We start from the raw sequence: 19,771 nt of genomic DNA on the forward strand, positions 1-19,771 counted from the left end.
TACATGGAGTTCGTCAAGAGTAGACTCCGTTATACTCTCCAAAGTCTAATGGACAAATAGAAAGAGTCAATCGCTTTCTCAAGGATGGTATTCAACTAGCTTTGGCATCAAAATTACCAGTTAAAGACTTTATTCAAGAAAGAGTCCTTGCTTACAATACCACGCCCAACAGCACTACAGGATTCTCCCCTTTCTTTTTGATGAGAGGAAGAAGATGTGATGATGATATTGTTCCAAAGTTTGATATGTCAGAAGGTACTTTACCTTCAGTCCTGCCAAGTGTCACGCATCCGGCGTGATGCCAAGCATTTCAGTGTGGTGTTCCCGCATCACCGCACTGAAATGCATTGTCACGCATTTTGCCCCGGACTGGCACTCTGCTGACAACGCTGAAACTGGATGCCTATGCCAACCTGGGCCGGGTCGCAGAAGACTTCACTTGCGGCTGGCTGGCTGGTGCAAACTATATTTTAAAATGAAAACTGCAATGTAGTGGGTCGTGCCTTCCAGGGGGCTCAGCTGCGCAGGCGGCATATTCAACATTCACAGAGTCAGCTGCTGTTTAGACTCACTCAGCTAGGGCGGGCTGCGGCGGCATCACATTACGTGCCGTCACGTGACTGTCGATTTTCCAACAGGATGTCACTAGTAGTAAGGCGGCAATTAAACGCGGGCAGTAATGTTTGTAACAGCCTGTGTGCCGCCAGTAGTTTGCTGCCCCATCATCATGAGGGACCACAGGGAGAGCACTCAGCAGAGGTCGAACAGTCACCTGTGAAGAGGGAAGATCTCTAGAAATCTGAGGGCCTCCACAATGCCGTGCTGAAAGAAGAGATCACTCTCGTCCCATCGCAACTCAGGTCTGACAATACATGTTGCTTTCTGATTTACAACATTCATAATAATTTAGTTTTAGCAAGCTGCCTGAGCCTGGAATTTAAGTAGAACTGCGCGCTGGTCCCGTATGGTTGGGCTCAGCTGACCTAACTGACATTGATTAAGCTCAGATGAGACCATGGCTGCGCACTGTCATGAGGCCTTCGTAGTTACTCCTTGCATAAGTACATTAATCCTCTGAGGGGGGGGGGGGCACCTTCCCTGTTGCCATCAGCTGTTTTTACAGCATTCAGCGCTCAGTTTCCTTACTACTTCAGGGACACAGAAAGGTCACAGTCCAGCAATTAATAAAAACCTGGGAGTTCGATGTTCACAGCACATCTAGTTTAGAAGCTCTCTAAGTTTTAGGCCTCGCTCCGTGACCTCAGTGATGTTTAATTTTAATCCAAAAATGACGAAGATGTTAGAAGAGAATAGGGGCCCTGAATGAATTATGGCTACCAAAGCACTGGCGAGGAAACATTACAAAAAACAAATTACTATGAAAAATGAAGACGTTTTATTGTGGGAGTTGCAGCTAATGTAATGTAAGTAGCAATGCACTTGAAAACTGGATCAATTCACGATGAAATACTAATGAATGCAATGCATTTTTTGTGTATTATAGAAATGACTAAATTTACTCAATCCCTTCAACTTCAAGTACAGAAAGGCATTTCATTTTCACTTGAGCGCTATGGAGAGACCAGAAAGTCCTGTCATTATAGGTTAGATTATATTTTTTTATTTGAAATTAAGATTTTTTTGAGTCAAAGGTTAGTCGTTCTTGCAGTGATGTTTTTGTTTATTAATGCCTCTGCAGTTTGTTGCTGGGGTGCATGAACCAACGTACTGGCCCATCACAGATTACAGTGAGCAATGCCAGCACTGCTGCAGAAGTATACTAAAGGAGTGAGAAAGAAAAGATGTAGGAGTAATCGAGGGAGAGAGGAGAGGACAGATATAGGAAAGAAAGCATGAGAGAAAGAAAAGGAGTCTGAGAAAGGAGAGTGGGGATGGAGGAGTGAGAGAGAGAAAGTGTGGGACAAAAGAAAGTAAAAAGGTGAACCCATAAAAAGAGGAAATCAAGTGGAAAAGAGCCATATAGAAGAAACAGGAAAAGTGGATGGAGGGAAGACAGATGAACAGAGAATACAGAGAGAGAATAAAAGTTAAGGAGAAAACGCGGGCAGAGAGAACAGTGTGAGAAAGGAGAAGAATGGGTGGAAGCGCATGGAAGGAGAATGCAGAGAAGAGGAGGAAAAGCAAACAGTGAGAGAAGTTTGAGATAAGAAGAGTAGATGAAACAGCACGGGAAGAGAGCGCAAGTGAGAGAATGGGATGAGGGAAATTGGACAGAAAGAGTGGGGAGAAATAGATCAGCTTCAGTGCATCCAGTTGGTTCCGGTTAGCAAGTTTGCTTATCTCTGAAGGTGGCATTTATTTCCATTACCTGAACTTGCACTCTGTAAAGAACTGCTCCTTTATCCTGTTACCTAAGTTTGAACCATCACCTTACAATGCTAGAACAGAACTAATGGGCAGTTTTCACATATTTAGTGATTGTGTTGGCCTGTAATAGAACAGCACTGTTTTTCTCTTGCCTGCTGTACATTACACCCCTCTCGTTTTGTCACCATACTCCATAAATTGTTTTAACATTTTCAAAGGGCAGGGGACAAAAACTCAAGAGGTCTCTCAACACCATTCTGTTTTTGCTTCAGAACCACTCTTTCAAAAATTCAGGTATATCTTATTGGAAGAAGGATGTAAGGTGTTGCCCTTAAATGAGCACATGAAAGATGTTGATCTCTGTTATGGGCATTTCTAGACCATTATATTGCACACAAAAAAGTCCTTTCTGAAATTTATCTCAAGGCGGGTGAGATTATGCATTTGTTCTTCTTGCAATGAAGTCTCACTCATAGTTTGACATATGGCATTGGAATGTCACTCATGAGGACACTGAAAACATTTAAATGTCGCTTATGAGGCGGTGGAAAACTTAGCAGCTATGGCTGAGGGCTCTACATTGCAGCAATCGCACTGTCTGCACAAAATTGAGTTCAGCCACATAAGTAAAGTTAGTACAGCTGAGAGCTCTGCATTGCAGTGAGTCACTATCTGCAGTACGATTAGGTGTTTTGCAAGCCTTTTTAAAATCTTTTCTTAGAGTTTCTTGTTGCTCAGATGGGTGTAGTTTCTGTTATTTATGTTTTCCTCGTCTTCATTGCTTGATTATGCTGGCGAGAAAGTGTCACTCATATTCGCTAAATGTCACTCATAATTACACTGAAATTATGAAAGTGTCACACATAAGCAGTCTGAAACCTCGGCAGCTATGTACCTTCCACCATCATTATAAATGATGATCAGTTGCAGGTCAAAAAGAAAATTGTAGATTGTCAGTTAAAATCCAAACAGTATCATGACAAGGTACATAGGGCTATAAACAAGGAATTATTCAAGGGAGAATGGGCATTAGTCACTAAACCTGGTCATCATCTCAAAGGAGGGTCTAGATTCATTGATCCTGAAGAAATTGTAGAAGTCTCGGATAGTGCTGTTTGCCTCAAATATGCAGGGTGGCGCAACAAAAGTGATGCAATAAGGCTCAACAAAAGCCAAGTTGATTTATGGCACAAGGGAAAGAAAGGTAATGATTTTTGCAATGATTTTTCTTGGTTAAATACACAAGTGAAAAAGAACATGACTCTTCTACACAAGTAGATAATATGTGTATCCCAGGTAACCATGTATGTGGGAGTGATAACATTGTTGAAAAGAGTTACACTGATACTAGTGACTACACTAACAAGCTCCATGTTGATGATACTGTTGGTATCCAGCTTAGTAGTAGTAATGTTGTTCCTAGTCAAGCATTCTTCAAGGTTGCTTCTGAGTCTTAAGGTTCTACAAGTATACATGATGGTACCAAGTATGGCAGAATATCCAAGTTGCCCAGTGCACTCAAAGAATATGAATTAATGTAAAACCATTCTCCCCAGAAAGGGAGATAATGTAGTTCTAGTTGTTATTTTTCCTTCTCTCTTCCTATTGGTTACTGAGCACGCTCCAGCCATGGAATGTTAAGTATGTATATAAGTGACGTCAATCTCATGAACTCGGGTTTTCTTCACCTTTCTGTGACTCTGTAGTCATCTCCTCTTATAATTACAATAAATCTTCTAATTATATCCTATTACGTTTCTGTGGTTATATTCCACCTTAATCGCTACAGCGAGGAATTTTAAAATTATCGCTGCATGGTTTTTCACAGTCTGTTAGCACATTGTGTAAATAAATAATAGAGCACTGTATTTACGCCAGAAGAAGAGAAGCCAGCAATTTGCACATCAAGCGGAGTGGAGGCAGCATCATGAACGAATGAGGCGGTCGAGCTTTATGTGGATCTGAGAACGAGGCTTGACACGCAAAGACCAACCCCGGAAGTTGAAGTCACGAATGTCGGGAAAGCCGGGCTGTAGAGAAGATGGAGCCCGGCGGCGGGCCTCTGATTGTCAACAACAAGGTGCGGGGGAGCCTCGGGCCGGCGCCCGGCATTGGAGGCCTGCTGCCGGGCAAGGGTCGCGAGCTTAACCGCACCCAACGCAAGGACTCTGAGGTGAGGGGTGGAAGGAACCAGAATTGGGTCACGGGCCATGTTTAGACTGACAATCAATTAAAGTGGGAGAGCGACCACTGGCTGTAGTGGCAGCTGATAGTAGGGGACAGTGACTCGAAAAGGGAGGAAAAACTGAATGACGGAAGGAACCACTGACGGGAGTTGATGATGGAGGAAACTATTTGTGAAAGGGAGGAGGGCTACTTTGATGGGAAGGACTTGCACAGGTAGGAAAGGAGAATTGCCAGAAGTGGAAGAATTCTGCTTGTGGGATTTAGGAACATAAGTGGGTGTATCGGAGATTAGGTTCTAGGATCCATAGTATTGTTATTGCGTTTATAAAGCGTTTCATACTCAGGACGTAGTGCGGAAGCCTACTATGAACGTATAGCAGCACACTACACTGTGAGAAAGATAAGAGCTTAGCTATATGATAACCGAACTGCATTGTAGCCTATTTGCCTGGGAAGCGTTTCAGAGGTGTGCATGACTGACCAGAGCGTGTGCTTGCCGTGACATAGGCTACGGCGCTTGTGTAGGTTGTAGTGTGGTGACAGGGAGCAGTAGAATGTATGAATTGTGTTTGCTTGGAAAGTTTCGGGCTAGAGGTATCACCTGTGTGGGAAGTGCTTTTTGTTGCCGTTCGTGATGAGTAGTTGAATGTACTAATCATGGCCCTTCAACACGTATCTCCGTAAATGCTAGCAAAGGAACGAAGCAGAGTGATAAGTAGATGGATATTTGTGCCTGCCCTACTACTTCCGGATAAACTTTGGTTCTTGGCTTGATTTTTTTCCCCCAGCTACATTAAGTGCTTTTTACGTCTAACCTAAAACAGCGCATGCGTGTGAAACATTTTGTCAGTTTACAGTGGTCGTATAGCCCACCTATTGCTTACCATTGGTTTGCTGCATTTCTACTCTTATTTGCTTACTTCTTACTTGTAAGCTTCTGTGGCCTCTTGTTTGCCCCTCCCTAGATCATCTCGATGTACTTGTGTCCTTCCACTGCTCATGGTTTGAGAGCTATTTTTTTTATTTTGATTAAGCACTCCAAAAGTCTCAAGTTGCCAGTCTCACCAGTGAGCTTTTGAGTCTTCCCTCGTCGCCTACTATCACCATTGTGTTTCAGGCCCCCACTCACTCTCCTGTTGGCCCCTCTAGCCTGCGTTTCTGGTGCCCCTATTTTCCTCTTATTTCATCCTTAAGTGCCACCCCATACCTGACAACTTAGAAATTAATTTCACAGTGTGAGGATGGGGCAAGGTTTTGGAGGGTTCGGGGCCTCGGGCCCAGAGCTACCCAAGAGGCACTCTGCCCCTAACCAAGCATCCCACAAAAAAAAACAAGTATTTCCAATGCAATAGGTCTTGCATTAACGAGGGTTTGAGCTATTGGCAATGCAATAGCTTAAACTCACAAATGCGAGACATATTGCATGAACATTTTTTTTTACTAGCACCCATGCAGCGCTCACATTGGCGCTTTCTAATTCATGAAGGCTGCGCCCCTTTCTTTAGACAAGAGGCGTCTAAAGAAAGGGGCATGTCCGACATCATAGTGAAACCGCGGCATGGGGACTTTGACAAAAAAAGCATCCGTTTGTCAAGTTGACAAACGGATGTGTTTTTTTTGTGGTAAAAGTGCCCATGCTGCGCTTTCACTTTACTGTCAGCTGCGTACCTGTCTTTAGACGCGGTTTGTGTAAAGAAAGGGGCGTGGCCTCTATAGATGTGAAAGCGCTCCATAAGCGCTAGTAAACAAAATTACATACGCATGGCCGCTAAATGCAGACTGTGCTGCTGAAAATCCTTTGTAAAAGGCGAGCTCTATAGTTAAAGCGGACCGCCATTAGTAAAAATAAAAAATAAAGGCGTGCTGCGAGGTAGTGGGTGGAATAGGGGAAGAGAATTAAATAAAATAGTGCTCACCGACTTATAAAGCAGACCATGTAACAAACACCAGTAAAAGGTCCAGTCGTTAAGAGGTAACAAATGCAGACAAGGCAGTACTAAGGAGGGACTAACAAGCCTAATAACAACTCGGAAGCCAGTGTTTACAAAGAACAATGACACAAGCCAATTGAAAATATGGGTGGAGAGTGGGCATTGCTTCAAAGCCTTACTCCAATACTGCATGCCTCACAGCAGTGCGTATACTCTGCCCAGGCTCTACCTAAAAGCATAGCCTGTCGCCCATGTCGTGGGTGTTTTCACACTCTTAATGGACATGGGCTGCTTACTGCATCCGAAAACGAGCTGAAAATCCACTGTTTACAGTGGGTTTCAGCTTGTTTTCCCTGCCACCGTGTGATTTCGGCTCCTCACCGGGTGACTGTGAAGGAAACTGAAATTGTGTGAGTTGGCAGGGCTGCCATCCCTCCAATATTGCTTTCATTTGTTTGTGTTCTTCTGTTCCCATTTTCTCCTCAATGTTGGTTTCTGCTCTAGTTCATTTATTTCACTCTCCCCCTCCTCCACTTTGCTGCCTCCCTCCTGTTTATTTCTATTTCCCCCCTGGACCCTCACCTACCTCTGTCGTCATTAACTTTTGAGAAAAAAAAGTAGGATGTGGCCCCTAGGCTACAGCACTTTTTAAGTAAACATCATTGTGCTTATTTTTTTATATTTCATTTATGCTGTACAGCAGTGGTTCTTAACCTTTTTAGGTCTCGCCTGTCGATGCGCATGCGCATCGAGCTTGCGAGACTATGGGGGCTTAAACAGACTTTAACCAACTTGCAAGGAATCGTGGCGATTCCTTGCAGTGCCCGTGAAATTCAAGCTCAATGCGCATGCGCATTGACATTAAAAGCGCGTGCACATGAAAGCGACAAGGCTCCCTCCCACGGCAATCCCCAACCCCATCCGCCAGCACCTCCCCTCTCTCTCGCACCCACCCCCAGCTGCCAGCACCTCCCCTCTCTCTCCCCGCACACAGACAGGGTCGCATTCCTCCACAGACAGGCTGCCATTTCTCATCCCCCTCCCCAGCCACCAGCTCCTCTGTCTCGTCTCCCTTAACTATGCACAACTCGCACACTGAAACACACTATTTTTAAAACAAAATTCGCCAGCCTTCGACATCTGTTCCCCAGCCCCCAGCCGCCAGAACCTCCCCTCTCTCTCCCTGGACACAGCCAGGATCGCAATTCTCCTCCCCCTCCCCCTCTCTCTACCCGGACACAGCCAGGCTCGCAATTCTCCTCCCCCTCAAGGCTCCCTCCCACGGCAATCCCCAACCCCATCCGCCAGCACCTTCCCTCTCTCTCGCACCCACCCCCAGCCGACAGCACCTCCCCTCTCTCTCCCCGCACACAGACAGGGTCGCATTCCTCCACAGACAGGCTGCCATTTCTCATCCCCCTCCCCAGCCACCAGTTCCTCTGTCTCGTCTCCCTTAACCATGCACAACTCACACACTATTTTTAAAACAAAATTCGCCAGCCTTCGACATCTGTTCCCCAGCCGCCAGAACCTCCCCTCTCTCTCCCCGGACACAGCCAGGCTCGCAATTCTCCTCCCCCTCTCCCTCTCTCTCCCCGGACACAGCCACGCTCGCAATTCTCCTCCCCTTCACCAGACGCCAGCACCTCCCCTCTCTCTCCCTGGACACAGCCAGCCTCGCATTTCTCCTCCCCCTCCCCATCCGCGTTCAAATGCTGGTTGCAAGTTGCAGCCCGTTCCTTTCTGCTGATACTTACTTTGTATCGAGTGCCCAGCCTTCATACTTAAAAGCAGGGCTTCAAACTGAGCCAGCAAAGGGAAGCCGCATTGAAAGCCCCCTCAGCCACCCACCCCATCAACCCACACGAAACAGATAGAGGGCTGCCATTGTTTTTGATTTGGGTGGGCTCAACAGCATTTGAACGCTGTCTATTGGCATTGTAATTTATTGTTCATTATCAGACTCGCTAGAAATGGTGCTCGTTTAGCAACGGATCCTTTCGTACAACACACACTCCGTTCACACCACTTCGCCACACCACAACAAAATTTTCATACACACATACCCGAGTTCCAGCCCGTTCCTTTCTGCTGATACTTAGTTTGTATCGAGTGCCGAGCCTGCATACTTAAGACCAGGCCTTCAAACTGAGCCTGCAAAGGGAAGCCACATTGAAAGCACCCTCAGCCACCCACCCCATCAAGCCACACGAAACACATAGAGGGCTGCCATTGTTTTATTTTGATTTGGGTGGGCTCACCAGCATTTGAACGCAGGGTATTGGAATAGTAATTTATTGTTCATTATCAGACTCGCTAGAAATGTTGCTCGTTTAGCAACGGATCCTTTCGTACAACACACACTCCGTTCAGACCACTTCGCCACACCACAAATAACTTTTAAAAAACACTTTCACGGCAGCTTGCTACCACTCTGCAGCTTGCACACATACACACAGGAAAACACAACTCACAGACAATACTTGACTGCTGGTCAGATAACACAACTCACAGACAATACTTTACTGATGATCAGTATACATCCAGGCTCGCTAGAAATGTTGCTCCTTTAGCAACGGATCCTTTCTTACTACACACACTACGTTCAGACCACTTCGCCACACCACAACAAAATTTACATACACACATTCACGGATCAAGGGGACTTTCACACACACCCTCTATTACGTCTCCTTCAGTTGCATTTTTACGCACACACAACTAACAACACATACTACATTACACGCAGAACTTATGGATTGCTAACACAGTTTAGGCTTACTTAACACTACCAACCTGCTAGACAGTGGCCACAGCTTCTAATTACACTTGGGACACAAATCTGGCACACAATCTCGGATTCATATGCATAGTAACAGACATCCCTATACACCAGGCGTACCACACCACAACAAAGTTTTCATACACACATTCACGGATCAAGGGGACTTTCACACACACACTCTATTACGTCTCCTTGGGTTGCATTTTGACGCACACACAACACACAACACATACTAAATTACACGCACACCCAAAAAAGAAAAAATGACAGCAAGTTCGAGGCACAGGAGGGATGGCTAGCTTTACTTTCAAAAGACTTGTGTCAAAACGAAAAAATAAATAAAAAAACACCCCATTCAGCTGGCCTACTATTTCCCCACATCCCTCTACAGCGTGATACGATCACACTCCCACAACCTCCATCACGCACCATCACTCAGCAACACACCCTCACACACAACCTCAACAGCCTCACCCTCACCCACTCACCATCACACACCATCACTCAACAACAGCCCCAAACCCTCACTCCCCCTCCCCCACAGTCACACACTCAACCTTCAAACTCGCACACCCTCACTCACCTTTACACCCTCACAACACTCAGCCTCACTCACGCTCAAACTATCACCTTCACTCACCCACACCTATCATCACACACTATCACATCCCATTACCCTCACCTTCACACACCCTCACACCATCACCCTCACACCCACACTCATACTCACACCGTCACCCTCACTCACCCTCACACACCCTCACACCCCCTAAAAATCACATCCAATCACCCTCACACCGTCCAAGTCCACCCTCACAACCCTCAAACCCTCACTCATACTCACATCGTCACCCTCACTCACCCTCACACACACTCACACCCCCTGACCCTCACATCTACTCACCCTCACACTCACACCGTCAGACAACACTCCAACTACACCATAAAAGTATAATACCACACTACAACTCTACACTCCAACTACAGCTCCACCCTCAAACTCCACACAAAAATAACGTTAGTCAACATTTACACTCACCCCCTCATCCTCACACACACTCACAACACTCACACCCTCACTCATACTAAAACAGTCACCCTCAATCACTCTCACACACCATCACGCACCCTCAAACACCCAAAGACTCACATCCACTCACCCTCACACTCACACAGTCCAAGTCCACCCTCCAACTACACCCTATACCTACAATACCACCCTACAACTCTACACTCCAACTACAACTCTACTCTCCAAATCCACACATAAATAACGTAAGGCAACATTTATTTTAATACGTAAAATTTGGATTACACACTTGTAGCTATTAAAACATTAAAACTTAATGCAACGCAAGGACAGTGCAGCAATTAATACACAAAAATAAAGAAAGGGATTGTAAAATAAAACAGTTCTTTCACAAAGATCATAAATGCACACAAAATAGACAAACATATGAATACACAGCAAAAAATACAACAATTTTTAAGTGGACAAAGTGAGCTAAAGGAAAAAAATTCACAACAGAAAGCACTTACTAAAGTAAGGGAAAATAAACAAGTAAACAATGCCAGAAATAATCAAAAACACAAACAAAATGCGTCATCACAAAAGCACAAGACTCTGGTGTTGCTCTGACTGATGCTGCTGTTGCACGAAGTGTTTTGGTGGTGCTAAGTGCACAACCACAGGAACACCGTACACCAAAACAGCATCAAACAACATCAAAAGAGCACTACTCAACAACACAACAGCCAACGCCCCTTGCCCACGCAGCTGTTCACAAAAAATTAGGGAAGTACAGAAAATACAAAAACATCCTAAGACGTCTACCCTTATGCCCATAAATTAAAAGCTACACCCTTATTCTCACTGTTGCATACATCAAAGATAGGTCACATACACATTCTGATCTAACACATACTAAGCTACAAAACACAAAACACGTTTGGGGAAGAAAATAGACTGCATACAGTACTACAAATTTACACATACTATGGCAAACTCCAAAAGGCTCACATGCACTCACCCTCACACTCACACCGTCAAAGTCCAGCCTCCAACTACACCCTATAACTACAATACAACTCTACAACTCTACACTCCAAATACAACTCCAGCCTCCAACTGTACACATAAATATCGTTAAGCAACTATTTGAATTATACGTAAAAAGAGGATTACACACTTGCAGCTAGTCCAAAATGCAAACTTAAAGCAACGCAAGGAGGGTGCAGCTATTAATACACAAATATGCAAACAGGGATTGGAAAATAAAACAATTCTTTCACAAAACGCATAAAATACACACATTACATCACTGTACATCCTCTTAATACATTGCTAGGGAAAATAAATTCAGCAAATACACAAAGTTTCCTTTAATACATCGAGTACCTCAATAACCTATAATCCGGCTACTTCAGCATCACAGGAAAAAAACAATGCAAACACAACATACATAAATATATTATAAACTAAATAGAACTTCAAAGTTCAAATAACAGCTCTTGTACGTCAAATAACAAACACCAGCAAAAAATACATTACATTACAGTTTTAGAAAACATATGCATTACATATCGACAATTGAAAACAAGACTTTAATTTACATTACATTACAAACATTTACAAATATTACGATCGAAAAAAAATTTGTCAACAGTTATAAAAACACCCTCCTATTCAGTCGTTAACTTAAAGATAGTATAGATACTACATTACATTACATAAAAAAACACTTTGGAATACATTCTTACCTGTCAAACGACGCAGCAACAGCACAGGAACAAGAACACGCCTTCCGCGCACCAACATTCTCGATCTCTGGGGAATTCCACCGTTGACGTAAGCAAATCGGAACGCAACGTCAAAAACGTTGCGCTCCGATTGGCTAGAAATAAACGTCAAGGAAACGTAAACACTCACAACACAAAAATAAACTAGAACGCTAACGTAGGGAACGTCAAGGTGACGCATTGCGTCGGCCATTTTTAAAATAATAAAATTAATACGGGACTCCACAGACACCTAAAACACACATAACACCACACAGTAATTAAAAAACATACACAGTTCTATTACATACAAAAATACACATAAGGCAGGACAATTACAAAGGGAAGATCTATCACGTTTTTTTTTACACGACACATATTAAATAATTAATATTAACATACACACACTCATAACATCACCCTCACACACCAAAACTCTCACACTCCTTCACACACCCTCAATCACCCTGACACATCTCCCTCACACACCATCACACACCTTCAGCCTCACACCCACTCACTCACACTCACCCTCACACACACTCACACCCCCTCACACACACTCACACACCCTCACTCCCCTCAAAAAATAACACCCCTCACAACAAGCTCACACTCACTACACTGGACAGCCGCACCCACTCACACCCCTCACACTCTCTCACCATCAACACCCCTCAGCCTCACACAGCCTTACCCTCATCCCCTCACCCTCACACACCCTCAATCACCCTCACACCATCACCCTCACATACCCTAACTCTCACCCTCAACAACTCACACACACTCACACTCCCTCGCTCACCCTCACACCCCCTCACCCTCACACCCCCTCACCCTCCCTCACCCTCCCTCACACCCCATCACCCTCACACCCCCCCACTCCCATCACAACATCACACCCCTCACAACACTCACACTCACTACAACTCACACACTCACCCTCAAAAACCCTCACACCCCCTCACTCACACTCACTCACACTCACTCACACTCACTCACAATCACTCACACTCAGCCTCACACACCCTCACGCTCACACACCGTCACACACCCTCTGCCTAACAACACCTCTCTCACCCTCAATCACCCTCACACACCGTCACACACCCGAAACCTCACACCCCCTCACTCACCCTCACACACACACACCCTCACCCTCAAACACCTTACACTCACACACGCTCCTCTAAAACCCATCACAACACTCTCACACTCACTACACCTCACACTCTCTCAGCCGCAAACAACCTCACTCATCCTCACCCTCACACACACTCACTCCCCCTCACCCTCACACCCCATCACACTCACACACGCTCACTCCCCTCACCCTCACAACAACACCCTCACACCCCCTCACTCACACTCACTCACAATGACTCACACTCACCCTCACACACCCTCACCCTCACACACCGTCACACACCCTCTGCGTAACAACACCTCTCACACCCTCACTCACACTCGCACACACTCACACTCACGCACCGTCAAACACCCGAAGCCTCACACCCCCTCACTCACCCTCACACTCACACCCCCTCACCCTCAAACACATGACATTCACACACACACACCCTCCCCTGACACCCGTCACAACACTCTCACACTCACTACACCTCGCACACTCACCATCAAACACCCTCCCACACACTCACCCACGCTCAGCCTTGCAACTTGTCACAATAAACAAGCCTCACACTCACACACCCTTACCATCATCCCCTCAGCCTCATTCACATTCAATCAACATCACAACACCTAACTCTCAGACTCACACACTCACACTCCCTAACTCACCCTCACACACCCTCGGCCTCACACCGTCACACACCCTCACTAAACATCAAAAACACTCACTCACCCTCACACACCCTCACCAACACACACCGTCACATACACTCAGCCTCACAAACACTCACTCAACTTCACCATCACACACACTCCCACCCCCTCACACTCACACTCCCTCACACTCACAACACTCATGCTCACACCCCTCACACTCACATTCCTCACTCTCACACCCCTCACCCTCACACCACTCAAGCCACAGATGGGTGTGCGATGGGAGGACGCTCAGCTTGCAGGGCTGTGCTTCTATCCCCTGCTGCACTCTCCTGCTCTCTAGAAATGTGGCATAACAACATAAGCTGCCATCAAAGTCACGTCACTACAAATCATGTGGCATTCCAAATGCTATAGGTGTCACATTAAAAAAAATTAAAACTATTGGCATTGTAAATGACTAATCTATCAATGTATCTATTTGGAAAAACTACACACACAAAAAAAAAATTTACAATACCAATAGCTCCCACTTTTCTAATGCGAGACCTATTGCATTTCCAATGCTTGTTTTTATTTACTACTGTCGATCCCCACTTAATCATTACTTTCACCAAGGGACCCCCACTGATTCGTTTTTGGAATCTGGGGACCCCCACTAGCCTTGAGTTGAAACCGAGGACCCAGGCATAAGCAGTTTTGATTACTGAAACCACAAAACAATACACAAAATCCCTGGCTTGCCTCTATGGGGCATGTTTACATCCCCTATCGCCACAACATCACTTTTTCTGACATTGTGAAGGCGATAGGTTCTTCAACTTATTTATAAGGCAGTCTTAAGCTACTTAACGCCACCTTGTAAATCGGGCACCCTTTCACGCTGTACTTAGCATCAAAGGGGTGGGCAATAGGTGTTGGGGTGGGCGTGCCACTGCAACACCTATTGATTTTGACGCTACCCCATATTTACTGGGTTGTGTTACTAGGAGGCGGTGCTAAAATTAAGAGTAGGGAATACCTGGTCTTACCCTGGCACAACGAGGCGAAATGTTTACTTTATCCTCGTTTTTGCTGTTTCCATGTGTTATGCGTTTTGCAGCACACATAGAAACAGCAAAGCGCGATTGATTGTTTACGTGCAGGAAGGTATCCCTTCCTGCACATAAACAATCATTTGAAAAAAAAAATGAAGTTTTGCAACGTCTACGTGTGCTGCATTAAACAAAACACCATTTTAGATTGTTTGTGTGTAGGAAGGGACACCTTCTTGGACACCTTCATGCACATAAATAATCTTCCCTTGCAATGCTGGCACCCTTGCACTATGGTGCAAGGGTATCTCCGTTGGCACTAGGAGGCTAAATTAGCTCCAGCACATGGGGAAATGCAGTGCATCACCCTATCCTTGTGAATACGGTGCACCCCTGAATTTCAGAAGTGGTGGAGTGTGGCGTTAAGCCAAGAAGCAAATCCGCTCTGCCATTTACTCATAAATATGCCACTTAGTTCACTAATAGCATTGTCATCTGGGCAGGAGCAGTAATAAATCCCAGTTCATGTTTAAAAACACATTTTTCATAAATATATTACGAAAGCATGATGTGGTAGTGCACTGTCATCTACAGATGGCATATTTTCTATTGAAATGGACACACAACTTTCCCACTAACATGTAGTTTACTGATAATAGCGCATAAACAATGTATGAAAATCTGGTTTTCAGAGGAAATATTTAAAATTTGCACATCACCAAGTAAAGTGTTGTAATTTGTTTTGATCCTATAAAATATATTTTCACCACAGAATTACAAAAATGGTTCTTCATAACTAGTGAAAAATATTTAAAGTTCACTTAGCTATTCCAGTTTTGTGTTATGAAAGGCAGTCAGATGTCAGGCGTTATTTTTCCATATGCTTTACACAGTTCATTTGTCACGCAGTTTACTTTAAAAAATCCTCTAACTTTGGTCAAATAAAGAAAAATAAATTTAAGGAAAAGAGACTGACTTTTGACCTCTGTCTCTGAAAGCCAGCAAATGTGATAAGATAACAAGTTTTAAAGGGATTTTTACTGCTCTTTCACTTTGTGAGCAATAAAGATGCCTTTAAATCTTGTTATCTTGTCACATTAACTTTTTGTTCTGTGACTAAAATTAGAGGATTTTCAGCTCACCAGAAATGGGAGTTGTCCCTAAAAATAGCTCCTCCTGAAAAAATCTTGATCAACAATGCGAGTGGATTTTCCGAGCCCTGACCTGTATGCTACAGTTCTAGACCAGCTGTGCTGCTTTAACTTCAAGACCTATGAGGCTAAAACGCACTCGGAGGGAGATGAATCAGGTAGGCTACTGGCTTGGCTTGCCCACCAGGATTCCCATTCTAGGTCCTACCTCGAGATTGCTTCACCCACCGGAGCTGCCCTTCACACCTAGCCTTCTATCCTGAAAGACTTTTTAACATATAATTCTACAGTCTATGCTTCAACCCCACATCCACCGGCAACATAAATTAGCTTATTATTTTTTGGGTGGTCTCTCCTGAGGTTCTGCCCATCTGTCGTGAGGAATTGGATGAGCCCTTAACTGTCCCAGACATAAAACAAGCTGTCCCCACGTTCGTCAGGAATAAAAAACCTGTTGCAATACGAGAATTACAAAAATATTTTGCTTCCTCCTTGCCCCTCGCCAAGCCGAGGACTACAATGAAGCCCTGCATACTAAGAATCTGCCCCCTTCTCAATGTGACCTACCTAAACGGACCGTGATCTGACCCTTCTTGCATTCTATTGTCCCATTGTCATATTGGGGACAGACTATAGCATTCTGGGACAGATACTTGATGAATGATAACGTCCAACTCCTGCCAGGCCTATTTCACCCTGACCAGAAGCGCTTCGTCTCTGGATGGAGTACCTCTCACAATATACGCCTCCTTTTTCAGCCAATTCCCCTATGCTGTATTTCTTATTCTCGATATAAAGAAGGCATTCGACACCCTGAAATGGAGTTACCTCTTCCAGGTACTGTCCACAGTGAAAGTGGGTCAGCCCCTTTGGTCATATACTAGATCTAGTGTTTCTGTGCCGCTTCTTCTCCCAGGCGTTTCCAGTGGAGAGGGATACCAGACAGGGCTGTCCCCTCCCCATTGTTATTTGCGCTTGCGTTGGAGCCTCTGGCCTCCCGGTTCTGCACGGAGGGAGGGGCATTGGACATCCCTCTTTGCGTCATGACCCACGCAGTTACTCTTTATTCGGAGTATCTGTTACTCTACATTGGTGAGATTCGCACTGATCTCTCCTCCATCCACACTATGTTGAATTCCTTTGCGCGTATATCTGGATTGCAGGCAAATTGGGCGAAATCCTGTATGTTTCCCTTGAGAGGTCCATCATCCCCTGTTGAAGTTCAAATGAGGAGACACCGCCTGGAGTGGGAAGGGGATGCTGTTTAATATCTAGGGATCCGATTGTACCACTTTCCCGTGGATCTTTTTGAAGGTAACCTTCACAGGGCCTATACAGCCCTAAAATCCCAGATTCAATTCTAGAAATCCCTCCCGCTAGCCCCGCAGGCAAGATTGCCCTATCCAAAATGATCATGCTCCCGCGCCTTCTTTATCATTTCACCAACCTTCCAGTTATTTCCCCCACAGTTTTTTTCGCAATCTGGATTCTTTATTTCGAGAGCTTATCTGAAATAACATTATAGCCCTACAGAAATTGCAGCTGCCTGCTGAGGGCCAATCTGGGCGCACCTTAGTATGAGGCTTATTATCAAGCAGCCCAACTACAGTGAATCTCTCCGCGTCCCGCCCCCCCCTCCACCCCCCACCAGCCGGCTTTTGCCACATTTGGCAAGTGCAGAATACAAATGCCGTCGAAGGACTCTGAACCTTACACTCCACATGGTCAATAAAAGCTTTGGTCCTGTCCCACCCTCTCTTCATATTCTTAATTGGCGTTCCTCCTAACCTCCCGGGATGGCATCATGGCATGAAGCTGTGCACCGATGGAGGAGGGCAGAGGGTGAGGCATCACGCCTCAAGTAGGTCTGCGCATCTGAAGACTGCCCATCTCCCCGGCATGGGATGCCCTTATCGAGCACTTCCTCACACTTACCAGGGATGACCTACAACCTCCCCTGAACCACACTACATGCTATTTCAGTGCTTTAGCTTCTTCTCTGTCTGAGCCCCATGACATACCCCTTCCTCTTTTTTACAGCAGGGCCTCCACCCTTTTTTTTTCTTCCATGATCCAGCCCTATTGATCTCATGCGACCTGACATTATCGTCCTTCTATCTCCAGCAACACCCTTGTCTCTGACCCTATCCCCATTTCCTACTTGCCTTATTTCTTTTATTTTGATGCAAGGTCAGGCTTGGCCACATTTCTGCTGCTATAATATTTTTATGTGTTCAAAATGTTTGTAACTACATGCAGTATAACTCAATAAAAATACTTGATTAAAAAAAAAATACATGCCTCTCACTTGAGGATGTGAGGTAAAGTACCAGTTCCGGTAGTAAAATGGGAGGTGATTAAGGGGGAAGAGAGAGCAGCAGCAAAGTTGGTCTCACCTGGTGTGAAAAAAGATCACAATTAGTTTTTAGGTCGAGCCTGGCATCACACATGTGCTGTCTGCAAGACATGCTGTATTCAATATAGGGCTTTAATCCCGCCTGCTGCTTACCATAAGTTGACTCCAGCATTGCTCTTTTTTGCTGCCTCCTAATTCGTTCGCACACCCAACATGTCTTTCATCCCTAGCTGTGGGGCATTGGCCTAGTAGAGATTAATTCAGCTATATTAGTAGTCATCCTCTGCCATGCAGGTACTATTTCTTCTAACCCCTCCCATTCCCTCTGCCCTCTTTAACCAAAGCGTGTACTTGGTGTACTGTTGCGCGCCCCTCCCAGACATGGCCTCGTCCTCCGTTCAATTGTGTGGCATTGGTAATGAAATTCCCGGCAGGATTAGCCCCTCTATCCAACAAGCCAGAACAGCAGTGACTTATCTCTTTTATCACTCAAATGTAATACCCTATCTAATTTACGTTGTGTTATGAGCAGGAATTAAATGTTCAGAAGAAATTGCTCCATCTTGTCACCTTAACCTCTGCCCTGGGCTCTTCGGCATCTGTCTGGCAGAGCTGCACTTAGAAATGCGTGGCTTGGCTCATCCAAGATGTACTTTGTATATATGTGTTTTAAACATGTTTTTGGCATATGTAAGTTCACGCGTTCCTTCGGCTGTGTGCCTGCACTATTCCGTTAGTGTTACATGGGCATGCGGGTGCGCCCTTGTTTTTGAGTAACCGTACATAAAAAGATGCAATTAGGCTCACAGGGCTGTGCGAGAACAGCCTGTGCTTTAGTTTGATTGTGTGCCTTCCTCAGTTTTATGCTCAATTGAGTTTACGAGTCCTTTTCACACTCAACCACAGCTAATATTAACACATTTTCTCTGAACATTTCCATGTGTTCTCGCTTCCTTCCCTATTGTAAATGATGGCTGTTTTGTTGTAAAAGACTTTCGTACACCATAATTCTTCTCCTTTTACTTGTCGACATTGGAATCTAATGTACACAGAGGATTCTTTTACCAAACAGTTTACTCAACTTTAAAAGACGCAATAACTTTATTGAAGCGGCAGTGTTGCAAAAGCGTGAATTGCCAATGCTTGTTGCTGCTTGTTGGTGTGCCGGGCGCAAACCGGGGAAGGGGTGGAGTGTTATTTATTTTGTATGAGCATTGTGCTGTTTCTCATGCCTTGTCTGTTAGTGGCTCTACACTGAGCTGCGTTGCAGGTTATTGTCACTGCCCCAGCGGTGCACTATCTCTAAGCAGAGTTTTGAAAAAACACTTCAGGAACATAAAGTCCACCCTCTCCTTCCATCCCCCATGTTCTGACTAGGATGCTGACTCTTCGAAAATGTACAATTATTAAGTGCTGGTGGTCAAACCAGT

General features: G+C 45.0%; 1 protein-coding gene across 2 annotated transcripts in view; it reads left to right on the forward strand.

Annotated features, from left to right (window-relative positions):
• Positions 1 to 2,499: 2,499 nt before the first annotated feature.
• The window catches only part of STRIP1 (striatin interacting protein 1), a 287,397-nt gene continuing 270,125 nt past the window's right edge, over positions 2,500 to 19,771 (forward strand). The window contains exon 1 of one of the 2 annotated variants that reach the window (XM_086923587.1): positions 2,500 to 4,501. In XM_086923587.1, the coding sequence (XP_086779713.1) occupies positions 4,370 to 4,501 (132 nt within the window). In that variant the 5' untranslated portion in view covers positions 2,500 to 4,369. The remainder of the gene's footprint in view (positions 4,502 to 19,771) is intronic. The other variant, XM_086923588.1, reaches the window with a different exon arrangement.

This window comes from Lissotriton vulgaris, chromosome 5, assembly GCF_964263255.1.
Source record: "Lissotriton vulgaris chromosome 5, aLisVul1.2, whole genome shotgun sequence".
NCBI classification, from domain to species: Eukaryota; Metazoa; Chordata; class Amphibia; order Caudata; family Salamandridae; genus Lissotriton; species Lissotriton vulgaris.